Genomic DNA, 24,428 nt, shown 5'->3' on the forward strand with positions numbered 1-24,428 from the left:
TAGTACTCCTACATCTAATGCAATTGCGCCCTAGACAGGAAATCCGTCTCATCCTCAAAGTCCATACCAAGTTTCCAACGCGGCTACGGTTTCGATTTTACATCATGAATTAAAATCAATACTATTTTTGTAAGAAAATGTTGTTTTTTTTTATGTTATATACTATTGGAGTCTTTATAGAGTTTAATTGTTAACAATAATTAAAAATCAAATAAAAAAACGTGTATTGTATGAAACTTTCATAATTTTTTTATTTTAGAAAAAAAGTTAATCTAAATTATCTTTTAATTATGAAATTATCAATCTGAATCAAATACTTGATTTGTTTTCATAAATTTTTGAAAACTCAAATATGTCTTCTAAAATTATTATCGTTTATTTTTATTTTATTTCTGCTTTTAAAAAATTATATCCTACAACACTTGAAAATATAACTAGTTTTGGTCGTTCTTAAAAATAGTAAAGATTTTTTTCTTATTTTTGAGAATATAAATTCATCTAATTTATTTATAATAATATTTATCATATAGCAATAACAATTCAATAGGAGATATTGATTATTATAGCAAATGAAAACAAAAACAAAAAAGAAAAGGTGAGAAAATTTGTTATCGATCTATGTCAACTTAGATGTAGTGATATATATTTATTAGCATAAATAATTAAATGGATTTTAATAATCAGATTTGGAGTTGGCATTTTAAGATAATCGATAATTAAATTTGATAATGTGTTAAATTATTAAGGTATTTAGGTCCATCACTTTTATATAGAGAAAAGAATATATTTGGAAGAGAAGAAGACAAAGAATGGATGGCATTGTCTATATACACAAAATACTCTGAAAAAAATTGGAGTCAATTGTCTAAAGTTAGCCTACACATCAGCGAGGGTACACCTCTTGTAAACCTTGAATAAAATATTTTCTGATTCAGAGTCATGTATACGACCATGGAAAAGCAGCAGGTCGAGAAGCTGGAACTAGGATAAAAGCCATTTTAGTATCTACTTGTAAGTTTTACAAGCAGGAATTTGATCAAAATAGAGGGAAAACAAAAAAAAAAAAAAGAGCAAGTGATTGGGGGAGAATATGGAAGAGGTAAACATAGTGAAGCTGCATGGGATAAGGGCTAATCCTTATTCTAAGAGGGTGGAACTGGCCCTTAGAATTAAAGGCGTACCCTATGAGTTTATAGAAGAAGATCTGAGAAATAAGAGTCAACTGCTCCTCAAGTTGAATCCTGTTTACAAGAAGATCCCAGTACTTGTTCACAACAAAAAACCAGTCGTTGACTCCCTTATCATTTTAGAATACATTGATGAAACTTGGAAAAACACTCCTCAGCTCTTGCCTGAGGATCCATTGGAAAGAGCTAAAGTTCGCTTCTGGACAAGTTTCATTCAACAACAGGTAAAGAATTGTCAGAACTGTTTCTTTACGCCGTTGATATAGAACCCTACATCTAGAAAATAACCCATATCTTTTGAAAGTGCAGTTGTTTGAGGCCATGACCAGAGTAGTAACATGTGATGGCGAAATTCAAGCAAAAGCAATTGATGAAGTACGAGAGAAAATGAAGGTGCTGGAAGAGGGAATGAAGGAAGTCTTTCCAGGTTCAGGTTCTCCATGGGTTGATTGTGATAATTTAGGATTGTTAGACGTTATGATTTGTTCAACATTCAGTCCCTACAAAGCTTATGAGGAAGCCTTTGGAGTAAAAATATTAGACCCAGAAAGGAACCCATTGGTATTCTGCTGGGTGAAAGCCTTGAATGAGCTGCCTTTGGTGAAAGAGCTATACCCCCCTCATGACAAGCTGGTAGCCATGCTAAAGGTTGTCAGAGAAAATGCCCTCAAAGTTTCTTCCTCGACTTGATCTTCAATTAATATGGTTCCAAGTCTGCCTGCTTTTGTTGTCAAAATGTTGCCTTTAAGGCCTTATCATGTGTGTTTAATCAAATAGAACTTTAGGTAATATATAGCCTCTTTTCCTGTAGCTTCTTTTTACAGAGAGCTCTCTTTTTCACTGTTGATTAACTGAGAAATCTGGAAAAAACAGATGAACAAAAAATAGAGAAGCTGAGGGAAAAGCTCATCGAGAGAGAAAATTTTGATGAGCACAGAAAAGGTGTGCTGCATATCCATTAAACAAGAGGAAAAATAGTACTTATAGGTGGTTACATGAGAGAGAAATAGCCACAGTATCAAAACCAGCTAAGGACAGCTGATTTGCACAAAACCACTGAAACATTTTGCAAGGGAATACGGATTCCCAGGACAGCCAACCAAGCCTAACGGCTTTACCACCAAAACAACACAGCATAGAAAAAACAAAATGAAAAACTTCTAAAGGTAATTTGGTAAATGAAGTAAAACATTGGCAAATAATGGTAAATATAAAACGATTTGATTATCTTCAACAAAAGGCACTCCTGCTCCTTCTCCTTCAATCCACAGTTCTGCTACACTCAGTCTATGACTAGCTTGACAGTAAGATGAAACCATTTCCTCAACAATCACCTCTACCTGTCCACTAAATCTTGGTTTCAATAATAATTTTTGCTAGCAAGCGAAGTAAAATTTTTATATTACTTTTTATATTGATTTCAACTAAAGGCGCACTTGTTAAGAACAGAGATCAACTGTCATTTTTCCAGGCTAAATTTAGCCTGAAACTTTGAGGTTTGAGGTTGAGCTTCGATGTCAGTGAGTACGAGACTGCAGTCAGGAACAAGGCAAAGGGGTTTTTGGATGAACAATAATAACATTAACAACATCAAAAGAGCCAAAACAGAAACGTACGGGTTCATTAAGAGATCAATTAACTTGCTTATTATCCAATGATAAACACTTGCCTAACTCATCAAATTCACATCATTAAACCGTTATTTCAATTTTTCACTAAAAGCCAGGAGCAATAACATTGTTATTCTCCTTTATGATTCGGTGAGTTACTGCTAATTAACTAAATGATGAATTCCTTATAGATAATTTAGTTATCTATATTGATAAAAACATTGTTAACTTTTTCATTACAAAATCAATAATTGATAAATATGAATTTAGAAAATATTGGAAAGCATAATTTTCCTCAAAGACTATTGTAAGTATTTTTTTTCTTATACCTTTTCATTTGCATATTTTATAAAATTATTATCTATTATAAATCTTTTAATTATTGATTAAATTTAAAATATTCTCTTATGTTCCTTTGTCTTAGTCTCCTCATTAAAATTTATATAGCTCCCCCTCGTACATCGGAGAAGATTTGAGGAACAAAACCGCACAGCTCCTCCAGTACAATCCTGTTTACAAAAGGGTTCTTGTTCTTGTTCATAATGGAAAGCCAATTGCTGAATCTCTCATCATCCTGGAATATATTGATGAAACCTAGAAGAATAGCCCTAAACTCCTTCCTGAGGATCCTTACGAACGAGCCAGAGTTCGCTTCTGGACAAGCTTTATCCAGCAATATTTATGCTTCACCCACTATACCGAACAGAGTTGCTCTGTTTTACATGATTTTCATTGCATACATAATATAAGACAATAATGATACGATGCTATGGAAAATGAAGCTAATACTAGGAATTTGTCTTGAATGCAGTTGCTTCAGACAATGATCACAGTGATCAAAACTGGCGGAAAAGCACAAGAGAAAGCCATCAAGGAACCGTGTGAGAAATTAGAGGTGTTGGAAGAGGGAATGAAGGAGTTTTTGCCAGATGGAAATCCATCCATTGATAGTGAAAATGTGAGACTCCTTGACCTTGTATTTATCACATCGTTTGGACTCCACGAAGTTCGAGAAGAAGTTCTTGGCATAACGATCATAGATCCAGAAAAGGCTACGTTACTGTTCTCTTGGGCGACAGCTATAAACCAGCTGCCTCTGGTGAAAGAGTTGACTCCTCCTCATGACAAGTTGGTGGCATTTCTTAAGTTTATCAGAGAGAATGCTATCAAGTATTCTTCAACTTAGTATGATTTGGTGTTTGCCTTTGAGGCCTTGATATGTGTGCTATATGATCGGCTGCGCCAAATCAAACTTAAGCCACCTTTTGCTAGCTTCTTTCACAGAGAGCTTTCACCTCTACATGTGTACCAAAATCTTGGTTTCAATAATAAATTTTCTTACGAAGCTAAACCGGATTTTTTATTTTTACATTGATTTTGACAATAGATCAACTGTGGGTTTTCCATGCTAATTTTAGCCAGAAACTTTGAGCTTCAATTCTGGCAAACAAAATGATCTGCTTCTCTAATGGAGACACAGATAGTCGGTTAAAATAATTCAAAGATAAGAGAAGGCTTCAACTGACTACGAAGCAAAACTTACAGAAAGAAATGGAAATGTGCATGTAGATAGTCCCCAGATTTCACTTTTGCCTTCAAATTTCAAACTCTGAAATAATGGCTAATGCTAATGATATTTAAGATAAACATAATAGGGCTCTAATTCATAGCTTTCGTGCCAACCAGGACATTGGACTGGTCAATAGCCTTGGGCTTGAAGTTATAAAATTCACGTCAAAAAATATTAGCAATTCCAAGAAGGAAAGAAGAATTCATCCCATGGATATGCTAGATGTTTAAATCCAAAGTCAAACTCTATATTTATTTGTAAACTTGGACCATCTGAAAAGTGCGAGGACGCTTTAAACATCCTATTTATTAAAGGATCCACCATAAACAGAAAATCCAAGAAATAGCAACAAGAAGAAGGGGGAGATACAGAGATGGAGGAAGAAAAGGAAGTGAAATTGCTTGGGATGTGGGCTAGTACATATGTTAAGAGAGTGGAAGTGGCCTTAAGAGTTAAGGGAATACCCTATGAGTATATAGAAGAAGACTTGAGCAATAAGAGCCAGCTCTTCTGCGACACAATCCAGTTCACAAGAAGGTCCCCGTACTTGTCCACAAGGGAAACCCTATAGCTGAGTCCTCTGTCATCCGGGCATTTATTGACGAAACCTGGAAAGTTGCTCCTCGGCTCCTCCCTGATGATCCGTATCAGAGAGCTCAAGTTCGATTCTGGGCAAGTTTTATTCAGCAACAGGTAAAAGAATAATGATGCTTCTTAAAAACCTGATATCCCTATGCCACGTTTCCTTTTATTTTGTTTTATTTTCTTTTCCTTTCAAAATAATTGATCGTCGAGTATTATTGACCAAGAGATGTCTACAAAGGAAGGATAGAAACGATCAGCTGTAATGCCTTTGTTATAGTTTAGCGCATAACAGAACCATGGACTTTGTGAATTCTAACGTTCTAGAGAAAAATTAAGAAGACTGGCAATAGAATAAGGAACCGAACTGTCCTCATTACAAGAGCAATGACATATATGATGTCAAACTGTCGATGACTAAGATTTGCACCAATCGTTTTATGCATGCAGCTGTTTGAGGCCATTGGTCGGATTATCACAAGCAATGCAGAAGCACAAGAGAAACCCACAGTTGAATTGCTTCGACAAATGGATGTATTCGAAGAAACGATAAAAGAATTTTACCCTGAGGACATTCAAGGAATCCGAAATGACAACTTAGGGCTCTTGGACATTCTAGTTTGTGCAACATTTGGCCCCTACAAAGCTCAAGAGGAAGTCGCTGGCGTAAAAATTCTAGATCGGGAAAGGCATCCGTTTATATACTCATGGGTGACAAATTTGAACGAGGTGCCTGTGATGAAAGAAACAACCCCTCCTCTTGAGAAGCTTTTGGCACTGCTTCAATTTGTTAGACAAAATGCCCTCAAAACTTCCACTTCACAATCTTGATAACCCATCGAAGTTGCAAATTTGAAGCTTGGTGAATTAAAATAAATTTGAGGAATTATTCCTCTTTCTTGTTTGGACCTTTGTTTACACTAGGAATAAAGCCTGTTGGCAATATGTTTTTTTCTACAGCTACTTCTGCATTGCCCCTGTTCTATGTATTGTTAATTAGGAGTCAATCCTATTTCTTACTAATACCTTAAGCTTAAGGTTACGTTTGGTTGGTGGAACAGGTAAAAAGGAAATAAAATAATTATTATGAAAAAATAGAATAAAGTGATAATAAAATAAAATAATTATTACTTTGTTTGGTACGATAAATGGAATAGGACAAAAATAGTTATTATGATTTATTGCAGTGTTTGGTTGGTAACAATAATTTTAAAATAAAAAAATAATAGAAAATAAAAAGATAAAAGCACCTTTTATTATTTATATTATTATTTATTTTTATTAAATTTTTTAAATATTAATAATATAAAATTTAATTAAAATATTAATAATTAATCATTTAAATATAAATATTTTATTTATAATTTAATCATTAATATTTTAAAATATTAATATTTTATTTAATTTAAATATTATTATGATCAATTATTTTATTTTATTTTATTTTCAAATATTAATATTTTAAAATATTAATATTTTTTAATTTAAATATTATTATGATTAATTATTTTATTTTATTTTTTAAATATTAATAATTGATAGTTTATTTAAAATGTTAATAATTGACCATTTAAATATTAATATTTAATTTAATTTAAATATTATTATGATTAACTTTTTATTTTCTTTCTTTTTATTTTATTTTTAAATATTAATAATTGATCATTTATTTAAAATATTAATAATTGATGATTTATTTATTAGTATTTTATATATAATTTAAATGATATTATGCTTATTTATTTTTAATTTATTTTTTAAACAGGAATAATTTATAATTTATTTTATTAATAATTTATAATTTAAATATTAATATTTTATTTATAATTTAATATTAATATGTTAAAATATTAATATTTTATTAAAAGTTGAAATAAAAAAATAATATTTTATATAAATAGAGTTGTAAATTTTCAAACTTGGACAGAGTATTTTGATTTTTATGATTTTTTGAGTTTATTTCTCAAACTATGAAATAGCTAATACCATGAGAGAAGATGGTATTAACTATTCTTTAGTTTTGAAGGATTTTGAAAAATAACCATCCCATAGGAATAGCTATTCCTTGGACTATTTCTCAACCAAACAAAAGAATCAAAATTCCTTGGGAATAAAGGGGGAATTTCTTAGCCATTCCAGCAACCAAACATAATTGGCTATCTTTACTTCATTCCAACCAAAATATAAGACAAAAGAAAACCCAAACTCTAGAAAAAGAGGACAAAGAAAGCCACCCCTCCAGTAATTTCAGTCAATTACAGCAATCAGACTAGTTACTAATTAATATGGAATGCAAGTAACTTACCTTGATGGGCATGAGTGTATGGCACCAGAGTTGGCGCGATCCAGAGAGTAGAGGATAAATATTCCAACAAAAAATTAAATGCTCATTCACGTTTAAACAAACACCTCGCAATAATAATGCGCACAATCATCATTTCTTCAAGTCAAAATTTAATTGAAACAAGGTAAAATTGAAAAAGCTTCTGTCTCATCTTTTAGCTCTTGGATGCGTGCTTTTCCTTGGTCTTCTGAATCTTCAAAACCTTCTTCACAATCTTCTGCTCTTCAACCAAAAAGGCCCGTATGATCCTATAGAAACATTAGAATTTCCAAGAATTATTCTTTGGCATATTACAAAAGAACGGTATCAAGCACTTCACATTTGAAGTTATATCTGTCATTGTATCAAAAGGTATAAAACAGTTACTTCCATGTGAATAGGATATCAAAATTAATAATTTTGGCAAATAGATATAAGCACACCTCTCCCTGACTGCACCACCAGATAGCACGCCACCATAGGCACGGTTCACAGTTCTCCTATTCCTAGGTAACCTAGACCTCTTGTATTCGGCAGGTCTCAAGTGAGGAATCTGCACATAGAGCAATGTCGCACAACAGGAAGATTATTTCCACATGAAGCAGTCAGTCAACTAGCATAATCAGCACATATTATGCACAATAATTAAGGTTAACAAAGGCAAAATGACTTGTGCGATCTGAAAATTATCAAACAACATTAAACTCGACCTCTCCCCAAGACAGAAGAAAAATAAACAGCAAAATAAAACTCAATCCTGTGGAGGAAGCGAGCAGGTGAAGGCCAACATTGCAATCTAACACGAGAAGTTAAATTCAAAATGAAGTACAGTTTTAATCCCAAACAAAACTTCATCCCCATCTTGGAGAAACACAATATAATGGGGGAGAAATGCCCCAACAAAACATAAAATTGCATTGGCAATGCGGTATTTCCTCTACAGTATGTAAGCAAAATTCACAAAGTGTTTTGCATCTATGAGAGATAGGGCAATTTATATAACAAAAACAAACTACAAAGAGCTGCCCGAACTGTTTCCAGCAATACATTTAACTAACTTGTTTATAAAAATGCTACATTGCATGTATTTGACGACTGATTAGCATAATATATTATCAACATTCCAAGCTCGTTCCTCCAAAATATAACTACCCCAACAATTCAAACCTTATTATGTGTCTGAAGCGTTCTTTTTCTTTTCCCTTCCCTAACCTTTTTCAACATTAATAAAGGTAAATTCAACTAAAGAAGCTTGAATTCCTTATACACGTGAAAATATAGGAAAAGTTCAATGTTGATGCAATGCAAGAGCTCATAAGCTTGAATTAATTGGTTATTTAAAAAGAAAGTGAAAATATTTAGTAAATTAAACAACATACCCCTTGGATTCTTTTGCCAGTAACAGGACATTTGGGTCCGCTAGCTCTCTTCTTGGTGGTCTGGTACACAAGTTTCCCACCTTAAATTTCAACCAATGCCCACACAAATAAGCAAAGTTAAAAAAAAAAAAAACAAATACATATATATAACTGCATAAACCAACTATTGAAGTATCTATCTACCAGGAGTTTTGACGACACGGTGCTGGTTGGACTTGGTAGCGTAGCTGTGGCGCGTCCGGTATGTCAGCCGTTGAACCATTTTTTCCCACTTTTATGATTCTCGCTCTCTCTCTCTGTAGATGGAGGCGGAGACTGGAAGGGCTTTTGGTTGCAGCGAAGATGGCAAGTTAAAGCATGGGGAATGACCAGGATGCCCTAAATCGGACGGCTGTTGTACCTTCTATTTTAACGGTTGAGATTTGGTCTCCTACTTTATTTTATTTAGGTTTAATGGCAGAAGAAGTTTCAACTTTCAAAAAAATTCAAATAAATATTTATACTTTTATTATATTCAATCAAACTCTTATATTTTATTTTAAGTTAAATAAATTTTTCATAATTAATAATTGATTAATTATTATTAATCAAAATATTATTTATCATTATACATTCATGTTGCACTGATGTAACATTAACGTGGAAGATGAAAAATATAACATATTACAATATCATCAATTATGATATGTCAACATAATTATATCATCATCAATTATGACATATTTATATATCACATGGCATCGAATAATAAATAATATTTTGATTAAATCAACCATCATAATAGGATTTAGTTGATTCAAAATAAAAGTATAAAGACATATTTGATTCAAAATAAAAAAGAAGAGCCTTAATTAAATGTAATAAAAAAAACTTATTTGGATTTTTTCTAAATAATTTAAATATTTTTTATAGATATTATACCTTTTATTTAATAGTAGTATTGAAATAAAATATGTCATTAAAAATTTTATTTTATTTGGAACAATACAAAATAGAGTTATTCTAAGAGTCTTGATGGACACTCTTTTATGATTAGTTAAGTTATTATTTATAAATAATATTTTTATATAAAATATAGTAATTGACAATTAATGTGATGAATACAAAAAAAATTACCTAATATCATAATCTTACTTTACCAAAGGTTTATAAAATACAATGGTATAAGTGTAAATATGTAAAATAAATAGTTTTTATCATTTAACATTTACATTTATCAAATAATATAGTAATTATATTTAGCACTTAATTTCTCAACAACATATCAAACAGTTTTAAAATACAAATTCAATACTTAATTTTTCATTTTATCAAATAATAGCTAACTATGCATTAGAAATATGTCCTCAAACTTTGCTTAAATATGCATTTCACCTATCTAACTTTCTCCTATATCATCTGATTAATCAACCTATCATATGAAATTAAGGATATGCAAATGGCTTCAAACTTCAAGCAATTTTAAAGGTTACCTACACAATAATCATGAACTAGTTTGTTTGGACTTATTCACATTTTTCGAAGCATAAAACATGATTTACACAACACGATAAAAATTATAATCTATGTACCTTTTTTTTGCTTCTTTGAAGTTGACTTTTTTATTGACAAAAAAAAGAAATAAAGAGAAACTAGGAAAAAGAAGGGTGAAAAAAGAGAGATAGAGATAAAGGGGAAAGGATCAAGCAAGGAGCAATAAGAGAAGAGCAAGGTCATACAAGCTAAATAGAGGCAGAATCAAACTTAAGACATTTATCATAGACTAATCTTAATTAAAGGATAAAGGTTGCAATACATTAAAGCCTTGGAGTCAAAATTATAAGGTTCTAACACAATTTAATCATCTTACACCAAGCTTGAAGGTAGCAAACCACAAGGTATCCAAGTGTATATATAGTCTTTGATGATGATCCATAAGAATGGCAATTGGGAATAACTTTAATGGAGAATGAGGTTACTCATGCTTGCAAAGTCTAGTGCTATATAGAAGAAGGCAATCAATACTTTCTTTTCATCGAAAGAAATCAAAACACAGCCAAGAACTTCAAAGTTCATCAACTGATGATGATGACACCAAATCTTTAAGCTAATTGTGATGCACGTGGTGTTTTCTCCTTAACCAATCCATAGTGTTTCAAACAACCATTGTTTAAACCTCAATCAGCGAACAATAATACATGAGTCACACTAAAAAAAATTGAAGAAAACAATACCCTAATTGGTTGAAAGTGATGATCGATGGCTCACAAGGTTACAAGATAGCTAGGTCGATTCTAATGAATAAAAAGTCCTTACAATTTTACTCACAAGGCTTTTAGGGTTTTGTGGATGATTTCTAGTAGTTTAGTATTGTTGGTCATACCCTTCAAAATATAGCATAAGCCTTACAGTTTAGGTAATTAATTAATCTTAAACCTCGGTGGATTTTGCTTAACCTTCATGTTAATTGCAAAATTACCAAGACTAATTGAACTATCTAATTAAATCCCTAAAGTTATCAACTTCTTTCAATTAAGTCAAACTTAATTAAGCCCTTTTCCACATTCTCAATTGACATTCTTTAATGTTTGTGACCCATCAAGTTCTTAACATATTGACAATAAATAGAAATTGTAATACAAGTCAAACTAGAAATAGATGAATTAAACTACTATGCATTCATCATCAATTCTCAATTGATCAATTCATATTTATAACTCAAGATTAGTATCTAGCAATATATCATAACTACCCAAATATTAAGATTAGTCATAATGATTTGACTTAATCTATCAATACGCAATCTCATAATGTACTTAATGTCCCTTCATCATTTAATATCTTGAAGAGACTTAGAGAATGGTGCAGTTTCTACTTTAATTTAGTCTTTGCCATTTTAGTATTTGATCCCAATAACTGAACTCATCTTGAGATTGTGGACAAACCATTTGTCAACATTTTAAACTGCCTAAGCCTAAGGCTTCCATGAGTTATTACTTAGCAAGCTATAATAGGATATTCCTTTTACTTTCACTTAAAGTGATAAATCCTATATTGATCATTGTCTTACCTTCATATGCCTTATGCTATACCTAATATCTATCCCTTTTTTAACTATACCTAGTCTTTGCTCTTGGTCCAATTAGCTTTGTACTTAGTGCTCCAAACACCTTTTTTCTTAACTAGAGAGGAGATTATGTTTTTATATGGTAGATTGGTCTTATATCCTCAGGAGGTTCCTCTCATTCTTTCTATCATATATTTGCTACATTCAAAAGGATTTCGTTTATAACAGCTTCCATCATCTAAAGATCCTAAGCACTAACATAGCTAAAACTACTATTCCTTCCATGCAATATGGAGGCCAAGAAATAATGGAAGGCCCTTAGTTGAGCATTTTTCAATTGACTAGCATAACTTTTTAGTGGGTAATTTTCTTTTCTTCTTGTGACTGACTCCCACATGGCTGACGGGCCATAGCTTAGGGAAATTGTAAATTTTCCCACTAGATACTTTATTTTCAATAGCTTTTCAATATTAATGGCGGTCACTTTAAATTCTTTTCCACACAAGAAAACATTCAACCCATCTTTTATAAATTCACTAAGATTTTCTAACTCATCTTTCTTTAGGGTTATGTTGGAGTAAAGTTTTCCAACAAGGGTCGAGCAATAATACCTATCTTGAAAGGTATTGAGACCCTTAATTTTAAGATTGTCAAAGAACCTAGCTAAGTCAACGTTAACCAAAAGGGTTTGATTAAAGCTTCCTTAATCAACAATTTTTTCGCATGATATACTAGCATTTTCTATTCTCTTATGCCTATCAGCATGTGCTTAATTCCTAAATTGTGAGGTTAAAGGCTTACCTTGTTTGATGGAAATACCTTTTGTTGCAGCTGGTTAATCAAGAGCCATTTTCTCTTTTTCTTGGGTGATAGAGTAGAAAAATCCTCTATTAACCTTTTTGTTTGCATTTACTAGTAACTTTGTTAGTTAGAGAAGTTTCGACCATTAATTTTGCTGATGCTGGAGGCTTTAAGTTTCTCGAGTGAACTTACATTTAAATAGATGGATGATAGATTTTAGAGGAAATTTAGGTTAGGTTTTTATATTCTAGATTGTGGGTTTTATAACAATCTGATGAGATTTAAGGTGTAGTATCTTAATTGGTTAGCCACGTTTTAAGTGGGTGATTTTCCTGTCCCTCTTGTTCCTTACTTTTTTTTCTTCTTTTCAAAAATTCTCTCATGATAATTTTCTCTTCAAATAAGGTGGTGTAATTGGATATTAAGTATTGCGTGACTCCTTAGTAGGCATTGCATAACCTTATAATAGGCATTGCATCACCAGCTGTTATATATGGGGAGACTTAGTGAATACAATGACTATTTATGAGGCATTATTAGGCATTACGTGACCCAACATCCAGCATTGCATTGCATGACTAAGGCATTGTCTGACTATTTTTAGTCATTGCATCTAGTTTTTAAGGTAATAAGTGACTGATTTTTAGACATTGTGTCACTTAAGCTATGGTATTGCGTGACCCCGCATCCCGCATTCATTATATTCAACGATATCACACATCTTTCATTTCATTATATTTGACTTTTTAAAATTTTCTCATACATGTATCATTAAATTAAATAAATATCTCATAATCAAAGACATTCGGATTAAACTTTGATTGCAAAAAGAAAAAAAATCAAATGAAACCTTATGGAAAAAAAATGTACTTAGCATTAAATTAAAATATTCCAACGATGATTTAATTACAATCATATAATTAGGCTTAAATAAACAATTTTTTTTTCACTATTAAAGGTTTTTTGAATTTATTTTTTAGTTATAATGATAAAAAAAATTAGAAACATATACAACTCAATTGATGATTCCACAATATTATTTTAAGGCTTACATTTTGAGAGGGACTTTGTCACACATCATAATATCATCTATTGACTGGGTCAAACTCTAATTGAAATAGTAGTGTTTCAGGCTCAAATCAAGGGCAATGTGGATACAATAGACTCTTACTATCTAAGAAGCCATTGTCTTCGTCTACGATACCCAAAATGTTTTCAAAGTTTGTCATTCACATTGGACAATTGTTTCGTGTGTGCTTGGGTTGTTTGTAAGTTGAACATGCTTTTGGTCATTATTGTTGACGCTCCGACTGATTAGAAGATGGTGCCTAATTTCTCGATGGAGTTGTAAACGACGTTTGGCAATGTTGTCTATTTTGATTGTAGCTTTTGAATTGTGAACATCTTTGTCATCGATTGCCTTCCCCAACTGATGGAATCCTTTTCTTCCTAGGTCTTCCCACTTAACCTCGCCAAGGTGGTGGTAAAACGATAATTTGTTTAATATCAAGGGAGATTTTCAAGTTATTGGGATGTCCAATCAAGTGAATGGGAATAGCATAACACTCTATCCAAGATTGAGTCTTGTAATAGTCCAAGCAGAATTCAATAGCTACATGTTGGCACATACTACGAAGACTATGAAATCACAATTGACGAACCATGTAAAATTTCATTTCATTACAAACCAAATAAGAAAACATGGATATTCGTACCTTATTGCCACTGTAGCATGCTTGTAGAGGAGTAGATTAGTCTGGAACTCCTCGCATGAGCACATTTGGGTGGATAGATTTACGACTCTGTCCTTACTCTCACCTATAACTTGGAACTCCATTCGAACGATTGCTTGTGTAGAAAAGTGACATGCTTCAGTGAACTATGTGTTCAACAGATTGGTAGCTTAAGGGCTAAAAGGCATAAGTAAATTTAAAGCCTCTTTATGTTAGTCATGGAACCAATGCTAGAGCATGCCTCTAATGCACTCCATCAAGATAGTGATTGCCATTTTCTTACCTACCTTAGACATGAGTTAATGCACTTTGCAATGTTGGATGTCATAAGTTTATAATTCCTTATCAGTGACTGTACACATGGCCATCTCTCAAGACATAATTTCATAAGATGGTCCTAAACATCCTTGCAAAGTTGTTTCAACTGATTCATATGTTTATTGAAATTGACAACCTTGTAGCAATTGGATGTGAGGGTAGCAATCACTACAACATTTTCGTACTTGAACTTGTTTTTTACGTTTTTTCTCAAGTGGTAATTGCATAGACCATGGTGCACGTTGTGGTACATTTTCTTAATTGCATTCTTAATGCTAGTATGTTGATTAGAAATGAACATTGTATTTTCAGGACAACCAATCGTACGATGCTATTGGGTAAGAAGCCACGACCACGACTCTTCGTCCTCAACGTGGCTAATGCCACATATAACCGGATATATCTACACATTCGCGTGTTTGTAGACAGCAACAAACAGAATACCCTTGAATATGCATTTCAAATGTGTGACATCGATAGCAACTATAGGCCACATTACAACCTTGAACCCCCAAATACATGACCTGTATGCTAAGAAATAATATTTGAATTGTTGTTCTTGATCGGTAGCCACAACTGTGACTGTACCAAGATTTTCACATTACAACATATGAAAATACGAGGCTATGAGTTGGATGACTCCTCTAGGGGATCAAAAACAAGACTCTTCACATACTTCTTCACTTGCTAGGCCTTACCATACAAGCATTGCAATCTTTACTTGTGATTCATCTTTTTCATTATTTCCTTAGGGCTTAATGGTGCTACATTATTTCCTTGCAGCTTGAGGAACATAAGCTCACCAAATAACATTGCGCTCATTGTTCAGTACCCACCTTGTAATCCATCAATAGTACATGCATGTGCCCTATGGAACGTGCGAACTTGCCAATAATCTCCTTTAAGAAACCTTGTTGCAATCTCAATATATGTGTCTACTAACATTTATAAGAAACAAAGGAGCTCGTCATAGAGCAATCAACTAAAAGTAAAAGACTACTGGTCACATAGCAAACTCTCATTCCTTGCCCTTACAAGTAATCTTAAACTGAGCATGACATGACTTTTTACTTTAATCTTGAAATGCTCTTTTAGTGCCAATATGTTCAAAGCTCGTTTCAATTCGACATTCGATGAAAACACTTTTTTGTGACATAAGTGGCATCGCTTGATCTAGACTCCTTAGTGGCAACTGTTTGGAAGGAGATCATATCTACCCTAGAATAATCCATTGATGAGATATCCCTACATTTACCTTTTCTTAATCACTATCATCAGGTGAATGAATCCCATTGTCACCAGTGATGGGGTTGTCGCAAATAAGGTCATTGCATTGAACATTTTTTAAGACAATAGTTGTGGCATGGTCATCACCCTAAACATCTTCTAAGATAATAGTTGTGGCATGTTTTGTATTATTATCTACATAATTGCAATCTGGAATGTCATTGTCGTCACCCTTGACCTCCTCTGAATAGTCATCATGCCCACAAATGCAATTGTCATCATTCTAATCAGTAATGTCATCCTTTACATAGTCATCATCCATATGATTAGATGCATCATCATCATTCACAACCATCATAGTGTTGTTTGCAAATCGCAACGAATCTACTGCATTCTCGAGCGATAGTTGCATTTGTTGGCAAGAACAAAGTATTTGGTTTGATGCACATTCTAATCGAAATTATGCAGATAGCATTTGCAAACACTTATATGTGTACTGAATTGTCAAACTCATGTGCATATGTCAATGGTGATTACCATTATTGTCGATTAGGGACTGCATGGTGTGGTATGTCTAAAGTATAAATCTAATTTAGGTGATTACTATGTTGGATAACTTCTTCATGTGGCATAACATTTGCATTTCGTTCTTTAATTGCCACAAACACTACAATTACCATTTCATCTCGCAGAATACTTGCTAAATCTTCATTGTCCTTGATAATTGGCGTGAAACCCCTATGCATGATTGAGCAATGTATGTAGCTCGATTTCTTGATTTTGTAAGTTTAGCGTAACACATTTTCAACGAACTTCTTCAGGCTCGAAAATGACAAATCACTCCTAATACCTCTTACTTGTGTCTCGCCACCCTTGTAAATGTTTGTCACGACCCAAACCTGGGGGCCATGATCAGTGCATGAGACTAGCAAGCAAGCCCATTAGACCCAAGCAAGTCTCAGAGTTCATATTCAAACATGCATAGGCCAAGGGATTCAATCATCAATTATTCATAATAAATCTAAGTAAAATGCAACATCTTTAGCTTAATTTACATACAAATATTAGTAAGGTCATATGTTGGCCATCCAAACGGGTTCATACATATTAATATTTAATTCACAATATAATATGGCACTCTGTGACTACACACATTATGCACAGTGAAAGGCTTTAACTGACTCAGCGGACTGACCAAAATAGAGAACATACTAGATGCCAAAATTGATCTATCGCTGGACGACCTTTACCACACAACTCTGTGGCCTATATATTTACACATGGTATACAAATGAATGAGCACTATAATATTCAGTGAGTGGTGCAGATAAACATAATCATATATGTTTATAAAAAATACATATATAAAATATATGCACCTTCCGTGCAACTAGATGTTCTCTTAAACATCTCCAAACACCGGGGCGTATCATTATCCTTAAAACTCTAATATGAGGGCATATCATCATCCTCAATGTTTCCAAAGATCATCACCCATATCATTAGGCTTGCCCTTGAAGCTGATCAAAATTATTTAAATCATTCTCTACAGCACACTCTACTCGTCAAAGTATCACATTAATTTAAGCCTCTCCATGGCTATCTTACATCATATACAAATCAAATCAACGAGTGGTCCTCCCTTGGACATAGTTAAATCACACATGGTGGTCAACCGGTAGAGAATCAGATCTCATTCAGGGCAAAGCAACTAATGGAGAAATAGATCACTTGCGTGCCGAAGTAATAGGCAAAGAACAAATCACACACAACGTCGAAGTAGTTGACGAAGAACAAAACATTGATCGAAGTAAACTCTTGACGTCGACATCACCCGAAGTAATCTCAACGAATGGTATCAAATCATTACAGGTTGGAATCATAGGTAGGATTAGTGCCACTGTCTTTGCTTACCACCATCCCTACAAGCACACAAATAGTCATAAGGGGACAAAAATCCACTCAACCACAAATCAGATCAACATTTGAAATTCATTCCCTGGATAGAAACACAAATCCACAAATAAGAACATTATGCCTTTATCATTCACAATTTCCTTATCAAACCTAAATTCATATTTATTGAGCTTCAATCGTCTTAAACTCAATTAGGTTTTAAGAACCTCTAAGTCTCCAAGGCATCATTTAATCAAATCATCGTACATATCATTCACCTAGAGTAAACTACTCCTAGGTTCATAATAGCCTCTAGACATCCTAATCTAGGCACACACACAACATAGGCCACTTGTGTGGCTTTCCTCCTAGTACACATTCACACACAATTCACATATATACGTATATACATATATGTTCGTAGCCTAGGTTCATTCGTCTAGGTGTACATATTTCATTCTATACTAGTGAAGTGAATCTTTCATGCATCATGCATCGCATGCATATTAAACTAAACCCACTCACATTGAAAATGGGAAACACTCCTTGCCAAGCTTCGATCGTTAACCTTTAATCATTGTCTAGCTTGTCAATGAGTTAATTTAACTTTGTTTCCCCCTTTTAACACATCAGAACATCAAAAGATTAATCATTCCTAGCTTTCGAAAAATGCCAACTTTTCACACAATTAACTATATCTTAATAATCCAACTATTTAAGCTTAAATCCTTCATTAATGAGCCAAACCCATACCTTGAAAGTCAGATTGCATGAGTCTTAACTCCCAAAATTCTTAATCCAAGCCAAAGAGGAAAAAATACCAAATTTGGAAAAAAATCAGATTTGAAGTTATTAACCGAATAAATTAGAAAATAATCGGTAGAAATGTTAAATCTTATCTCCAAAATGGTTTTCCAAGCTCTAAATAGGCTTAAATCAATTCAAAAATCTGTTTAGGGACTTAAGGTTTCAATTTCTAGAGAAAGAAAAGGAGAAAAAGAGTTGAGAGAAAAAAATGGGCAGAATGGCCTGACGCCCAACTGTCAGTTAAAATTCTACTACGTAAGTATACGTATCTAATAAATAGTATATAAGCAAGCAAAATATTGTTCTCATAGAGAATTGATCTAAAGTTTTACTAAATACTAAAATTATAACAATTTAATCTTATCTAAATAATCAATATCGAATAATTAAATTAACTAACAAAAAATACTTAACCCAAATTTAAATTAAGAAAAATAAAAATAATAATAACTTGAGTGAATATCAAATCAAAAAAGCCTAGGATTACAATATCCCTTACACTTTATCTAAATCTTACCTTTCTTCGTTAACTTATTTCAATGGATTGAATTGCTAACCTAGAGTCCTAAATTATTTATAAGGGTTTCTCGACTCATCTTATAAAAATATGTATTTTAACCAAAACATTATATCCCTATGTGAATTGATATTAAAACAAATTCGTTAAGTTCAAGCTCTAATCTGGCTACATATGGCCTATAGGTAAATCAATTAATATAATCATATGCTATCCTAATTTTAGTCTACACTAAACTCCCTTTTCCAAGTTTGTTTAGGTTCCTAGATCAATTTAGTTGGTAGCCAAGCAACTAAAAGCATTAAGAACAAATTGGAATAAACAATTCAATCCCATTAAAGATAAGTAAGAAAGAGATTAAAAATTTAGATTGCATGTGAGTTCAATTGCAATCTCAAAAAAAGAAAATTAGCTACTCATGATTGCAAAGACAAATAACATTATATAAATTTCAACCATTGAAAGTAACCAATAAAAATAAAAGCCAAGGAAGAAACCAAAACAAATATTTATCGCCTTGCTCTCCAAGTTTCAGCCTCAACTTCTAACTTCTTGAATCTCTCAAAAGTTATCTCCCTTAATGTTCTTAAAAATATCCTATTTATACTAATAAACTTAACCTTTAGTTCCTAAGTTGACCTAAATGAGAGGCCTAAAAAATCAATTATCAGTCTTTAAAAATTTTCATTCCTGGTATAACACTTCTAGGCATTTTCTGACACGATTTTCTGTATCTTTGAACAGATCTGGGTAAAGTGATCTTCATAAAAGTTATAGCTCCATCTCTTAGCTTTCCAATGGTCTAAGAATCACATCATTTGAAGTTCTGTAGCATGAGTTATAGCCAAAATACTAAAGCATGTATAAATAGACTTTTGGGTCTTTAAATACTTTATTTTCTAAAATTAAGCTCAATTCTTTTAGTTCCTACAAAAAATATAAAAGCTAATAAATAATAACCAAATCAAAAGAAATAATATAAAATTAAAATAACTCACTTAAAAATAAACTAATTATAAAAATAATTAAAAATAAATAAAATTATAATTAAAAATTGAGTACTTAGCTAATATTTGATAACAAAATTAGACTAAAATAATTCTACAAAATAGAATTATCATTGATGCCCCCTTTTTATTTTTCCCTTCTCTCTTTGATGTATCGATACATTTTGAAAATGTATAGATATATTTGCCTTAAATTCGAATGAATGTATCGATACATTGGGGCAATGTATCGATACATTTCGGGCAAAATGACCTTGGGTGCTTTTTGATTCAAATGTATTGATATATTTGAACAACATATCAATACATGTTCATCTTTGACCAAATCTATTGATACTTTTTCTAATGTATTGATAGAATATTCTTTCTAGGGCCTTTGTTGTTTATCTTGCCATGAATGTATCGATACATTGGGGTATGTATCAATACTTTCACCTCTGCAAGTCGTTCTAAGCTTCCCAAAAACTCCAAAACTCTAAGTTTAATACTCCAATATTATTCTTGGTTGTTATTACACCTCAAATCATTCATTTAAATTAATCTTATACACATAATCTCACAAACATAACATCAAACTTAGATCGAAACCTCAAATTATGAGATCATCTCATATTTCCTCAAAGTTTTGTCTAAGTGTCAATATCACACTTTCAAGCACTTAGCGCACATATAATATCATCAATGTCCTCAAGATTCCACATATTTCATAAATCGTTCTTAGTTCACATTAAAAATTAAGGGTGTTACAGTGGTATTGACCCAATGACCATCGTACACAATCATAAGCTTTACATTTGACATGTTATTAAAATTTAAGAAAAAAATAAGTGTCATTATCAATTAATTTATTAAAAATAACATACGCAATCATAAGCTTCAATCAACTAGTCTCGTAATTGCTAACAAACCTTTCATGTAATGCCTAAAATCAGTCTCACAATCCCTTTGACTTAGTTATGGAATCCATACAATCTAGTCACGCAATGCCTACAACTCAATCACAAAATACCCAATATTTAGTCTTGCAATGCTTAAAAAGTAGTTACGTAATGTCTAAAATCGAATCGCGCAATACATAAGTCATAAAATGCCTAAATACTAATCTCGCAATGCCTACAAACCAGTGATGTAATACTTAAAACCTTTCTCTTATGCCTTGAAACTATTGGCTTAGTGCTTAAAAGCTAATAGCGCCAAGCCTAATAACCAATTGATTTGCTTGCCCACAATTAGGTTTAAGTTGCCAAAGTCATGCAGATATCTAATTTACAAATATATTTAAATAATTTTAACCCCTTAACTTTAGGATTCAATTTTATGAATATAAATCTTAAAACACAAGCCTTGATGCCATCTTTGCTTTTTAGGATGCTGAAAGATAGTTAGATAACGAGATAAATAGTATTTGACAAGAGATAAAAATGGAAACATTGAGATAAACAGTAATTTTAGATAAAAAAAATCAGTGATTTATTTGAAATTATTTAAAAGACATTATTTTCGAATAATGTCAAAAATTAAATAAAAATAAATAAAATTATTATGAGAGCTATTTTTAAATTGAACTTATAAGAAAGTTGCTTCTCAGCATTTCCTTTATAATGAATTGAATCAATCCAAATCGTTTAATGTTTGATGCCAGAGCCGGTCCGAATCAAGCTTGAACGGATAGGTGCTCGTGCCTCTTCACTTCCATCAAAAACAGAAAAAAGAAACGGCTACCTCAAAAGGAGCCATGGAGAGTGAATATAACTGAGAAATGAACAACACATCCTACCATTGCCTCTCTTTATTAACCAGCTGCAAAAACCTCAAAACCCTCAAACAAATCCACGCTTCTCTCGTCAAAATCGGCCTCAACTCCGAGCCTTTTATCGCCGGTAAACTAATCCTCCACTGCGCTGTAACCATCTCCGATGTTCTCGACTACGCTTGCCGTTTCTTCCTTCACTTCCCAAACCCGGATGTCTTCATGCATAATACTCTCATTCGAGGGTTCTCAGAATCGAGTACCCCTCAAAATTCAATATTTACATTCATAGATATGCGTAGGAAATCAATGGTTCCTCCCGATAGCTTCTCCTTCGCGTTTGTTCTCAAGGCGGCGGCGAATTACGGGTCGTTGAGAGCTGGGATTCAGCTGCATTGTCAAGCTTTGATTCATGGTCTCGATATCCATTTGTTTGTTGGGACGACTTTGATAAGTATGTATGGAGAATGCGGGTCTGTTTATTTTGCGAAGAAGGCGTTTGAGCAAATGCTGGAACCAAATGTTGTTGCTTGGAATGCAATTGTCACGGCGTGTTTTAGGTGTGGTGATGTAAACGGTGCACGGAAAATGTTTGATATGATGCCTTTTACAAATTCGACTTCCTCGAATGTAATGCTTGCAGGGTTTGCGAAAGCTGGGGCGTTGGAGCTTGCCAAGAAGATGTTTTGGGAGATGAAGGTGAAGGATGATGTTTCTTGGAGTACTATGATTGTTGGATTTGCTCATAATGCGAGTTTTGGTGAGGCTTTTGGATATTTTAGGGAGTTGCAAAGGGTTGGGTTGAGACCCAATGAGGTTAGCTTAACTGGGGTGCTATCAGCCTGTGCACAAGCGGGGGCGTTTGAGTTTGGTAAAATCTTTCATGGATATATTGAGAAATCTGGGTTTAATTGGATTACTGCAGTGAATAATGCACTCGTGGATATGTATGCAAGGTGTGGGAATATGGAGATGGCTCGATTAGTTTTTGAGAGTATGCCATATAAGAAGAGTGTTGTTTCCTGGACTTCAATGATAGAAGGGCTTGCAATGCATGGTTATGCAGAAGAGGCAATACAGGTTTTTCATGAGATGGAAGGGTCTGGAATTAGGCCTGATTGGATTACCTTCATCGCCATCCTATATGCTTGTAGTCATGCTGGGTTGATTGAGCAAGGATGTAGCTATTTTTCTAAGATGAAGAATGTGTTTAATATAGAACCTAAGATTGAGCACTATGGGTGCATGGTTGATTTGTACGGTCGAGCTGGTTACCTGCAGAAGGCCTATGACTTTGTATGTCAAATGCCAATATCACCCAATGCTATAATTTGGCGGACTCTTCTCGGGGCTTGCAGCATCCATGGTAATGTTGAGTTGGCGGAGCAAGTAAAGGAAAGGCTTTCTGAGCTAGAACCCAATGATTCTGGTGATATTGTGCTGCTGTCAAATATTTATGCAGTTGCAGGGAAATGGAAGGATGTTGCCACAGTGAGAAGGTCAATGACAGCTCAGAAGATAAAGAAAACTCCTGGTTGGAGTATGATTGAAGTTGACAGGACCATGTATAGCTTTGTAGCCGGGGAAAAATCAAAAAAGACTACTGCAGAGGCTTATGAGAAGCTAAAGGAGATAATGTTGAGGCTTAGGGTTGAGGGAGGTTATGTTCCAGAAGTTGCAAGTGTTTTTCATGACGTAGAGGAGGAAGAGAAGGAAGATTCAGTATTTAAGCACAGTGAGAAGCTTGCTGTAGCTTTTGGGATCTCAAGGCTGTGTAAGGGAAGGGATATAAGAATAGTGAAGAATTTAAGAATATGCAGAGACTGCCATACAGTTATGAAGTTGATCTCTAAGGTTTATGGATTGAAAGTTGTGGTCAGAGATAGAAGTCGCTTTCACTTGTTCAATGATGGTTCTTGTTCATGCAAAGATTACTGGTGATTGGTAAGTAATGAGCATTAAGGCAATGAAAGTTTCTGCACTTCTCCGAAAGGAACTTAAAGTTAAAGGAGAAGACTGAAGCTGCAGCCTGAGAAAGGAAAAATGAGCTATGAACCTGCTTATTGGGGAGAAGTATTGTGGCAAAATACAATGGTTGCGCTGTACAATGGATCCGGTACAAGGAAAATTTTGAAAACTAACAATATTTGATTGAATTGTGCCAAAATGGAAAAGAACTTTTGAGTGAATCAGACTCTGTTGGTATGCTGTAGGTCATGGCATACTGAATGGACAGGGATGGAGCAAATGGTTAGTCTACAAGTCTGGTCAGGCTTCCCATATGTAAGATATGAACAATACATCTCCACGTTGAGTCTTTCCTGGATTTGGGTGGAGATACTGACCTGAACCTGATTGTGCAGGGGAACTTGCTGAGCAGAGTCTATACTTATTCTAATAACCAGTCTGCGCCAATATTAAACCGCTTATTTGAGATGTTATCAGTGTATATACAGAGAATTTTCAACTGGAGCTAATCAATTGTAGATGAATGAGAATATTTATTACTGCATCTATATTGGATGCAAATGGGAGTGTGAAAAGACCATTTTTTTTGTACAGCAAGAAAACGCCAAAAAAAAAGAGAGACTATTCCTAATGAATTTTACATTAGATATTGTGGAATCTCTTATATAGACGTTTTCCTCGTGTTTTTTTTTCTTTTGGCTTTCACA

At 33.3% G+C, this 24,428-nt stretch overlaps 3 protein-coding genes and 2 pseudogenes across 4 annotated transcripts; 4 read left to right on the forward strand and 1 right to left on the reverse strand.

The window, feature by feature from the left end:
- The first annotated feature begins 1,090 nt into the window (after positions 1–1,090).
- LOC110418679 (glutathione S-transferase U9-like) lies at positions 1,091–1,900 on the forward strand. Its single transcript, XM_021431469.1, has 2 exons — positions 1,091–1,411; positions 1,497–1,900. The coding sequence occupies exons 1-2, from the start codon at positions 1,091–1,093 to the stop codon at positions 1,875–1,877; spliced, it is 702 nt and encodes a 233-aa protein (XP_021287144.1). The 3' UTR covers positions 1,878–1,900.
- Positions 1,901–3,057: 1,157 nt separating this feature from the next.
- On the forward strand, positions 3,058–3,983 carry LOC110417944 (glutathione S-transferase U9 pseudogene; annotated as a pseudogene).
- A 757-nt stretch (positions 3,984–4,740) lies between these two features.
- Positions 4,741–5,780, forward strand: LOC110418586 (glutathione S-transferase U10 pseudogene; annotated as a pseudogene).
- Positions 5,781–7,315: 1,535 nt separating this feature from the next.
- On the reverse strand, positions 7,316–8,992 carry LOC110418172 (large ribosomal subunit protein eL34-like). Of its 2 annotated transcripts, none has more exons than XM_021430819.2 (4): positions 8,835–8,992; positions 8,652–8,731; positions 7,716–7,825; positions 7,316–7,541 (listed from the first exon to the last, which is right to left on the reverse strand). In XM_021430819.2, the coding sequence occupies exons 1-4, from the start codon at positions 8,911–8,913 to the stop codon at positions 7,448–7,450; spliced, it is 363 nt and encodes a 120-aa protein (XP_021286494.1). In that variant the 5' UTR covers positions 8,914–8,992; the 3' UTR covers positions 7,316–7,447. The 2 variants fall into 2 exon arrangements, with proteins under 2 accessions (XP_021286494.1, XP_021286495.1); XM_021430820.2 differs by having other exon boundaries at positions 7,487–7,626.
- A 12,664-nt stretch (positions 8,993–21,656) lies between these two features.
- Positions 21,657–24,420, forward strand: LOC110418649 (Tetratricopeptide repeat (TPR)-like superfamily protein). The gene has a single exon (XM_021431431.2). It carries the CDS (start codon positions 21,763–21,765, stop codon positions 23,692–23,694), a length of 1,932 nt encoding a protein of 643 aa, XP_021287106.1. The 5' UTR covers positions 21,657–21,762; the 3' UTR covers positions 23,695–24,420.
- The last annotated feature ends 8 nt before the right edge of the window (positions 24,421–24,428 follow it).

The sequence above is a fragment of the Theobroma umbraticum genome, unplaced genomic scaffold (assembly GCF_002168275.2).
Source record: "Theobroma umbraticum cultivar Fairchild unplaced genomic scaffold, ASM216827v3 scaffold_50.0, whole genome shotgun sequence".
NCBI classification, from domain to species: Eukaryota; Viridiplantae; Streptophyta; class Magnoliopsida; order Malvales; family Malvaceae; genus Theobroma; species Theobroma umbraticum.